Source organism: Schistocerca americana, chromosome 11, assembly GCF_021461395.2.
Source record: "Schistocerca americana isolate TAMUIC-IGC-003095 chromosome 11, iqSchAmer2.1, whole genome shotgun sequence".
Taxonomy (NCBI): domain Eukaryota; kingdom Metazoa; phylum Arthropoda; class Insecta; order Orthoptera; family Acrididae; genus Schistocerca; species Schistocerca americana.
The window spans coordinates 41,991,543-42,002,383 of NC_060129.1; the positions used below are offsets into that span (position 1 = coordinate 41,991,543).

General features: G+C 36.9%; 1 protein-coding gene across 1 annotated transcript; it reads left to right on the forward strand.

Moving 5' to 3' along the window:
• The first annotated feature begins 575 nt into the window (after nucleotides 1-575).
• On the forward strand, nucleotides 576-1,058 carry LOC124553220. Its single transcript, XM_047127111.1, has one exon. It carries the CDS (start codon nucleotides 576-578, stop codon nucleotides 1,056-1,058), a length of 483 nt encoding a protein of 160 aa, XP_046983067.1.
• The last annotated feature ends 9,783 nt before the right edge of the window (nucleotides 1,059-10,841 follow it).

The following is a 10,841-nucleotide window of genomic DNA, read 5'->3' on the forward strand; positions in this document are numbered from 1 at the left end:
ATTTTCCTTATTTTGTCATCCCAACTAAATTATTCTGTTTTATTTTAGGAATGTCAAACAGGAAACTGTTCAATTCTCTTTCTTGGGAGGGGAAATGGAAACGGCTGTTGAAGCTTTCTGAGAAAAGTGTAGGGCACTCTGCTGTAGCTGGTGAGAGAAATGTTTCCAATGATCCAAATCCTGGGATTCAACTTCAACCATCATCTTGTAATAGTGCCAGTGGATCATCATTTAATAGTGAACATTCTGAAAGTAATGATAGGGCCTCAACATCGAACCAGGTTTTTGAGTTGTTGGATCAATATCCTTTATCAGATGGTTCAGACAGTGATGACTGCTTTGACTCCAAGTTTCAAAGGGAAGAGCTCAAATCTGAATTAGCTAACTGGTCTGTTCAGTTTAGCATTACAAATGTGGCATTGACAGCTTTGTTGTGTATTCTTCAATCACATGACTGCTTTAAATCTCTTCCCTCAGATGCAAGAACTATTCTAAAGACTCCAAGTTGTGTTTGAGTAAAAAATGTAAGCCCTGGCCAGTGCTGCCACATTGGTATTTCAAACCAGTTAAAGAAAATGTTCACTAGTGCACAACATATTTTCAGTTCTTTACAGCATATTGATTTAATGATTGGAATTGATGGATTACCTTTATTTCACAGTAATAGTGGCAAGCTATGGGCAATTTTAGGATCTGTATTAAATATTCCATCCTTGTCATCAACTGTTTTTCCTGTTGGCATTTATTTAGGATTAAAGAAACCCAGTAGTTGTTTTGAATTTCTAAATGGTTTTGTAGAAGAAATTGTTGGCCTAATCAGGAATGGTTTAATTTGTAATGGCAAAAATATAGCTGTCAGGGTCAAGGGAATTTGTTGTGATGCCCCTGCCAAAGCTTTTATTTTAGGCATTAAAGGTCACAACGGATATTTCTCGTGTACGAGATGTAAACAGGTAGGGTCTTTCTTTGATAATAGGATGACTTTTCCTATATTTGACACTGCCTTGAACCCATGCGGGATTTATCAACAAAGAAGACACAGAATTCAATACTGGTAACACCCCATTGACCACTATCCCTAGTCTGCATATGGTATCATCTTTCCCACTTGACTATATGCACTTAGTGTGTTTAGGGATAATGAGAACAATGATTTATGTGTGGATGTTTGGACCTGCCCCTTTAAAACTACCTAGTGGGATTATTGATAGTATAAGTTCTAATTTATTATCTCTGAAAGCAAGCATTCGAGTAGAATTTGGTAGAAATCCCCAAGGTCTTGATGAAGTGAAAAGATGGAAAGTTACAGAATTTAGGCAGTTTTTGCTTTATACTGGACCACTCGTATTGTAAGATATTTTGTTGCCTGAACAGAAAGAAATTTATAACAACTTTTTAACCCTCCATATTGCCATGACCATACTCCTCAGCAAAAAATTCTGTTATCAACTCCAGGAATATGCCAAAAGTCTTCTTCTTCATTTTGTACAAACTTTTCAATCATTATATGGGCAGAAGTATATAACACACAATTTTCATGGACGATTCATATTGCTGATTATATATCAGTATTTGGCCCTTTAGATGGATGCAGTGCCTTTAAATTTGAAATTTTTTTATTATTATTTTTTTCATGTTTCATGAAGAATCTTGATGATATAACAGCTTCATAAAGAAAATTTATTTTTTCAGGTGAAGTTACTTGCAACCCTTGGTGGTAAAGATGCAAAATTGTTAATGTTCAATTGTATGAAACAATGCCTGACATCAGCGATAGGAATGAAGTTTTCATATACAGGAAGGCCTCCAAATGACAAGACGAAAGAAAAGAAAAGAGCTTTCTGTTCAACCTTGCCTTGTGCAGCAATTCAAAGTAAGCAAAGACTTAAAAATTTGCCAAAAAAATGCTGGTTTGGTTTATATATCGTGCGCATTTTTTCCAAATGCAAACTTCAAATTTGTTATTTCAAAATGTTTTAAACACTAATACATAAACACAAATATATGGACAGTGTTATGCATCATGAGACCAAGCGCCATTACTTAACATTTCTGATTTGAGCGCATTTAGTACTGTTGAGTAGGTACTTGCAGTGAGATTTTTCTGCTAAGATAAAGAACATTAATCCTTCTTCGGTACAAAAAGTTGAGAAACATTAATAAATACATATATTTTAAGGAAATGCAGACTTTAGGTTCCATTGTGTCACGTATGACATATGGTGCTTCGACTAGTGATGCATAACACCACCCATATAACCTTCCCAAAAAAGATAAATAATACCTTAATATAGGCCTCAACAGAATTAAATTTGCGGGAAGAATATAGCTTATCATTGGGATGGTTTTTGTGAAATTTGGTCAGATTCAACCTTGTGGATCCACCCCATTGGCCTTAAAAGTTGCAATGTTTATCTTATGGAGAAAAATTTGTTTTTATTTGACCATATTTTTTTGATATTTCATTTAAGTTAAGAAAACAACTGATTAATTCATATTTTTAGTATTATCAGGAAAGTAGTTATGTTTCACTGATGTTCAATGGGTTGGTTGTTATTAATCAGATGTTTACAGGAGAGAAATAATGTCTTATTTGAGAAGAGCATTTCCACAATGCTATGTGCACAATCCTGGTTGGTGAAAATCAGTAGTTTACAGGCTGGCCTGATACAGTGGCTTTATGATTTCAACATTGTAAAAGTAATTTTTGTTCCAGTGAAAATCTCTAACCCTTTCCACTACTTTTAATAATAAACTGATTTATGTTTCCAGGTTCAGTCAGAAAAATATTTCCTTCGACAACTGAAGAACAGTTTAAAACCAATATAGGACACTGGCTTCAACAGTCAAAAAACAGAAGTCAAACCCCATGGTAAGATTACACTAAATTACAACTGGTGATGGCTCTTAATTTTGTTGTTCCCTAGGTGAAATAATACTGCAATGCCTACTGGTACTTCTTACTTTTATTGTTATTTGTAATGTGGCTGAAATCTAATAAAAGGCAATATTAAAATATGACAAGGAGAACATTTTTTGTTCTTATACATTTAAGTTTCATTGAACTGGTAATTTCTTAAATTCATTTTGATTTCATCTTTTATTTCATTTTGAATCAGTTTTACTCACAAAAAAAATAATTGTGGATAGAATAAAAGTTTACATTTTTCTAAAGAGTAGTTTCCTTATAAGCTTACAGTATGAGGTGTATATGATTTCAAGTAATTGTTTCTTTATAATTCAGATTAAATGGCCCTCAAACTGTTAGAAATAGTGATGTGTGGCTTCTTCATGAAGTCATCACAAAATAACCCAAATGTCATCTTTACTTTAAAAATTTCAGACAAAAAGTTATTTCAAATTACTTTAAAAACTCTTTCAAATGGAGTCACCAGAAGCAGCTGCTTACTCAGTGACATTTACACTAGTTAATGATTCTTGCTACAACAGTGAGTTTGAAGTTATTCGCTAATCTGGGGCATTAATTATATTTAGGTTGATCAGTTTCAACTTTTTACATTTTTTATGTTTAGGTATGGCAAACATTTTCTTTTACTGTTACAGGATCATTATACTGGCAGAAGTCAGTTATATTTGATCCTGCTCTGGTCTGTGTGCTGGGGCCGGAGGGGCTTCAGAATAATTGAATTTTAAAATAAAACAATTTTAAACACTTTGAATATAAAAAATTTTAAACATACGTCTCAATTTTTTTCACACCATTTCTATTCTGATATTTATTTAATTAATTAGGTTCAATAAATTCAGATTAATAATTATATAGCTTAAAACAAGCTGTAAATACCAGAAAGTCAAGCTTAAAATATAGCTTTGAAACCAGCTTACTGTGCTATCTGGGATGTACATTTCCGACTTAAAAAGACATATCAAATCCATTAATTTCGTAAGAGACAGTAAGTGATCTCCTGACTTAATTCTAGATGATTTATAAGCAGCTCCAGTGGTGGATGTACACTGACGATGCCTTCCTAGTACACCCGAATAGTGTAGAAGGAAGTTGTTTTATCATTTTAAAGTTTATCATCATAGTGATTGGGGTAGGAAATTTGCAAGGTTGCTGTATATATGATGTTGGACGAATATATCCTCCATTAGAGTATTAAGAGCATTGCGTTCTGGGTGACTAATACTTTGGAAATTATATGGCTTTACACATGTAGGATTTTTAGGTGCAGAACTGTGTAGCCATGGGAGTATGTATTTATGCTCTACGATCAATTCTCCCATGCCGGTACCTTCCTGATACTGACTCCAAAAAGTGGAATAATACTTCGGAATTGATAGCACAGCTGATTTATGTGAAATGGTTCAAACTCTATCCATCTGGAGCTCCATAACGTATAAACCCCACGTTTCTTCTTAGTTATGTTATACCACCGTAACTATCTCATGTCTACTCTACATCGGTAAGGGGTGCTACCCTTCTCAACATGCATGCATCTGGAGGATCTACATCTACATCCATACTCCGCAAGCCACCTGACAGTGTGTGGCGGAGGGTACCCTGAGTACCTCTATTGGTTCTCCCTTCTGTTCCAGTCTCGTATTGTTCATGGAAAGGAGGATTGTCGGTATGCTTCTGTGGGGGCTCTAATCTCTCTGATTTTATCCTCATGGTCTCTTCGCAAGATATGCACAGGAGGGAGCAATGTACTGCTTGACTCTTCGGTGAAGGTATGTTCTCAAAACTTTAACAAAAGCCCATACTGACCTACTGAGTGTCTCTCCTGCTGAGTCTTCTACTGGAGTTTATCTATCATCTCCGTAACGCTTTCACGATTACTAAATGATCCTGTAATGAAGCGCGCTGCTCTGCGTTGGATCTTCTCTATCTCTTCTATCAACCCTATCTGTACGGGTCCCACACTGCTGAGCAGTATTCAAGCAGTGGGCGAACAAGCGTACTGTAACCTACTTCCTTTGTTTTCGGATTGCATTTCTTTAGAATTCTTCCAATGAATCTGTCTGGCATCTGCTTTACCGATGATCAACTTTATATGATCATTCCATTTTAAATCACTCCTAATGCGTACTCTCAGATAATTTATGGAATTAACTGCTTTCAGTTGCTGACCTGCTTTTTGTAGCTAAATGATAAGGGATCTATCTTTCTATGTATTCACAGCACATTACACTTGTCTACATTGAGATTCAATTGCCATTCCCCGCACCATGCATCAATTCGCTGCAGATCCTCCTGCATTTCAGTACAATTTTCCATTGTTAAAACCTCTCGATACACCACAGCATCATCTGTAAAAAGCTTCAGTGAACTTCCGATGTCATTCACAAGGTCATTTATGTATATTGTAAATAGCAATGATCCTATGACACGGATTTGTGCATTGGGATGGGTGCAGAACAGTCTTCACTGAGCAGCAGTTATGGACAGAGCTCACTGTATTCCTTCACAAGATGTGGACAGTGGGTGCAGAACTCTCACACTTCTGGTCAGATGCAGATTAAATTGGTGATTGTGTTGCAGGGAGGATTGGTCAAGGATAATGTGGGAGGGATTTGTCACTCTCCAACTTTATCCTACAAATGCAAGAATACTCTGTGATACACATCCACACAGGAAGGATGGCCATTCGTAATGTCAATTCTGCACAACTGTCGATGTGCTGGAAATATGTATATAACCTAATTGCATTGGTATAGAATGCTGTCTGGCACAGGTGCCGACTCCATGGGGCCAGAAGCGGCCTGAGGCCCTTCAAAAATTCGTTGCTGGGAGGGGTAAAGGCACTCTACTGTCCTACAGCCTTGCGTTGAGTACTGCTGGTGGAACTGTGTTCCTCAGGGTTTTTGTAGTTTTCATGGATTTATAGGGATTATATGGAGGATGTACAGGTACTGAACTTCAGTTAATGTCAGAAAGAGTATGTGATGTGTTCTTGTTTATATTTCATGTTGAGGGGGCTAAGAGGAACATAGAATTTGTTTCACACACAACATTCTGATTTCTGTTCAGTTTTTTAAATTCAAGTTTGTTACTCTTATTCTATTGATTTTTTTAAACTGATTGTTGTGGTGTTTTATTATGTTGGATCATTTTTCTTTATTGTTACATTTTATTTCTGTTTAGGAGACTCAGTCTCTCCTTCATGACTTAATTTGTGTCTGCTAAACTGGATTTTTAAATATCATTATTGCTTAGTAAGTTGTCATTTCTATAGTTGATATATTATAGTATTAATGTTGGTTATTTTAATGTCGTGTTTCATGTAGAATATTTGTTTTCTAATTGACATCAAATGGAGTTAATTTCCAGGATTTTGGTTGTCTGTACTTGTACCAGTTTTTCTCAGTTCAGCTACATAGGTCAAGTGATGTTTTTGGTATCAGTTATAACTGCTAAATAAACCTGCGAGAGGAAAGTAAGATACTTCATTAATCATCAGGGGGACTAACATGGTGTTCACTTTGGTGGAAATTATTGCTCTGAGCATAGCCATAATGAGCAAACAAGATCTTCAGAAACCAGTCATGGTATCACATCTGGTGACACAATTACAGCTCATTGAGAAGAAGGAACAGATATTCAAGAATCAAGAAAAAGAAGGATCATATAATCAACAATGACAGCAGATGCTAAGGTTCGCCTCACAACTGTGTATATCCTCAGTGCAGGAGCTGGGCTGATACAGGTGCAGCTGCTACAAGTGCTTGTAAGCAGGCCAATGTGAGAAGTGGGGGATTATGATGCAGATGCCAGGAAGACACAACCTGACCTGATGGTAGCAGCTAGGTCCAACCTGCTGTCTGTTGGTCACTGTACGCTAAGTTCAGATGGACCAATACAGTATACTAGACTACTGTGTTCAGTTCCTACTGACAATGTGTTTCGGGTTGTGCAGAACAGTTTGGGTAGCATTGTGTTCGTGTTCGTTATATTGTGTGAGAGTTCTTAAGTACCACAAAGTGGGGATGTTTCACACCTACAGGAGTAACTTTGCACCAGGTTTGAAAAGAGATTTGGTCTTGCCTGGCCTTTATTCTGATAAACATTACAGAAAAGTTTGTTCTGTCAGACAGTTGTCACCAGCTTCTATTTCATATCTATGATTTATACTGCCACTTCTGATCTTGAATTTTGCCTGCTAGATAAATCTGCACTTATCTCATAGTTAGGATTTCCATCATCTTCATCTATAATAATATTGGAAGCTCAAGAAATGAATTTTAATTCATTTCTTCAGTTTCCATCAATCTGTACTATCAAATTTTTGAATTTTTTTGTCCAGAAAAACTACTTTGCTACCAGAAAACTACTTAAATAGAGAGCAAGAGATGCTTATTTATCTCTAAAAATTAGCTTTTGTTTAAATCATACCCATAAAATCATACCTATAATCAATATGTTCTTTATCATTGTATGATCAAAAGTAGCCATGGAGGTAATTTTGTGGGAAGATTAGGGCACCCCTGTACACTGACAAGGTGCATCAGAGTAACTTCACATCTCTTCCAGTTCATTGTTTTATACTTGATTTAACATGGAAAGAAACTTATTATGTTCTAAAGGAGCACTGTTATGAGATTAATGTTATTGTAGTATGTCGCAAGAATAAACAGAAGCTCATAGCTATCTGACATGCATGTTACAGTACTGAAAGTAATTGAAAGAATGTATCGAATTCATACAAAATGGAACGCTTGCTTGAAATGTCACAAAATTATTCTAAATCATTGCCAGGCACTAGTAAAAGATTTAAGAACAGAAAAATCCAGACAGTACTTGATAATTCTAGTGATGAAAAACTATGAGAAGATTGAATTCTTGAAGAAAGTTTAGAAGAAGATAGACTATCATCCATAATAAATCAAATGGAAGAGCTAGCAGCATCTACTCAGAATGAAGAAACCCTATTACAACCAGAGGAAGAACTAAAACCAGTCAACAAGCAGATTGATATGTCTGTGTTTATACTGATGGAGAATATATTAGATGGTGTTACTGAAAATTTTAACAAAGATAATGCAACTGTAAGTACTGTGATGCCATCTCTTAATAAATGGAAACAGCTTGTAAATAAAGATGTACTTCTTTTCCAACTGGAACGATATATCTGGAAATATAGACCCCCAAGACATTAGCCTGTCTTCAAATGTTTGTATGAAGTGGTGCAAAGCAACCCACTCCTATGTGCTACTTTGCTCCAATTTTTGAAACATTATTAAATTAAAAAAAAACAACAACATATATTTGATGTATTTCTGTGTTATTAGATTTGTTTTCACATTTATTTTAGAAGAGACCTAACTCATTTTCAAAAGTCATTACATGATTTTGTTTGAAACACAGTCGAAAAGTAATGCATAATATCCCCCTTTATTGGTAACTGGGAATATGGATTAGGATAATGAACCACAACTGAAGAAAGTTTTAGAAATGAAGCATAGCTTTGGAGTTAAGAAACATGTTTAAATGTCTTATAATATCCATAAAAGATAATGTAAATGTACAAAAACCCTAACAGATGATATTATAGTTTATGTCACAATTTGGACAATGGAAATTCTCAACTGGAGCTTCATGTTAGTGAACAGAGGCTATCAGTACAATAGTGGTCGAACACACATTTTTGGAAAAAGTGAAATGTTCACACAGAACATCACTTTATGACCTACCATTACATCCTACAATCACTGGACATGTATTCGGACACCATGGACAATGTGGCAGCATCAGATGTTGTTTATGCACTGTGCAGTGCCATTCAAAATGGGGTGCAATAGTGGCCTATGCCCCATAGGCCACTACTGCACCATGTATACATAGCAAGTAGGCAAGTGGGGCAGCGTACCACACATCATACAGCACATGATGGCTAGTGGAGGACACAGCTGCAGCATAGACTCACAGTATTGTGGTCAACACACCACTGAACAGTCATTAGTGTGTGCGTGTGTGTTTACTACAGAACAGCATATGCAGTAGCCCTGGTGATGATGTTGAAGCTGTATTTGCAAGGTAAGGATGGTGTTATGTTCCCTTGTTGGACTCATATGATTTGATATGGAGACTGGTGCATATAAGGAACATTTCCGTTTCAGACCTATTTGGATTGGACACTACTACCAATGCATCAGATGTGGAATGTGCACCTGACCAATTCAGAAAGTGTGCAAGTGGTGCAGCAGATGAGTTATGTGTCATGTCCAATCTAACCGGTACATCAAAAGGTACGACACCCACTATGTCAACCATGGATGTACCGGAGGGGGCTCATACTACTTGTACTGAAATTGCATCGCAACGAGGAATGCACATCTGTGGGCATGGAACATTTGAAAAGAAAAGTGATTGAAAGGGGAAGAATACATTAACATGAAGAGAAATGCAGTGCAAAAGCAATGTCCCACCCTTGGAACATGTGCGTTTCAGAATGAATGTGGTAGACATTTTTCGCCTGAACACCAGCAGCATCTATTTGACTCATTCTATGCATTAGGTAGTTTCGACTTGCAGTTGGCATACATTTTTGCTATGGTGAAGGTAGTCCCTACAGCACACACACATTCCCCTGGTATTAGTGTTGCGATGAGTAACAACACGTGTATACCATTTCCAGAATGAAGAGGGAGTGGTCATGAGAGTGCGTAAAACGTTCTTTAAGAACATTTTGCAGATATCAGACGTTTGGATTACAAGGGTTCTTTTGCACAAAGTGCAGCACCAGACCCCACCCATTGATAAGCGAGGTGCATGCCCTGCTAAAAACAAAACCCTAATAGCAAAGACAGTTGTGGTAGAGAACATAATAAATAGTTTCCAGCATATCAGAGCCATTATGCATCAATGAATGGAACAGTGGACTGGAAGTATTTTCACCAGACCTGAGCATGGGGAAGTTGCACCATTTATATAAAGCTGAGCATGATGAACCAGTCTCATAGTACTTGCTCAGATATTTAATATAAGATTTAATCTGTCCTTTCATCTCCATGTAAGTGATTCCTGATATAAATGTGACCTCTATAACATCAAGCGTGCTGCAGCCGACACTGTGGAAGAGAAGCGTAACTGGGAATGTGAAAGAGAGTTACATCAACGAAAGGCAGAGAGTGTTCAGATGGGTATGCATCACAATGCAGCAGAAGGGAGGAATCAGGACAACAATAGGGCCATGATTGCCTTTGATTTGATGAGGACTTTACCAACACCAGTACTTATGATGGGTATTTGTTAATACAAGCGGCAATTGTGAACATACTGTCTTGGAATACATGACCTATGTACCAAGAAAGCTACCATGTATGTATGGAGAGAGGGCAAAGCATCCCAAGAACAAGGAATTGGATTATGTCTCATGCATTACATTAAACATAACGTCCAAACATAGCAGCTGATTGTGTACTCGGATCAATCTGGCGGGCAAAATCGGAATATAAAAATGGCCTTACTGTGTTAGTTCATGGTTCTGCATGCAGACTTCACACCAGAAGTAATCCACCACAAATTCCTAGTCAGTGGGCATTCGTTCTTAGCATGTGACCAGGACTTTGGTATCATCATGAAGAACAGGAAATATCATCCAAACATATACACACACCCTATGACTGGATGAATGTTATTATCAATGCACAAAAACAACAAACCTTCACCACTATACTGATAACAGGGAATGATTTCATGTCCACAGTACATTTAGAGAGAAACATATGTAACCGTGAAGTGTTGACACAAAACATCTGAGTGCAATGGTTCCATATTCAGTGGCTTCAGGATAAAGCATCCTCTCCCCATATCATGTTTTATAAGTACTCCGATGAGCCAGATGTCCTGTTTTCCAATGTCAGTTATGCTAAACAAG

Bases quoted from the DNA above. Each gene is read 5' to 3' on its own strand.
- LOC124553220 (XM_047127111.1), top strand. From the start codon at position 576: ATGTTCACTAGTGCACAACATATTTTCAGTTCTTTACAGCATATTGAT.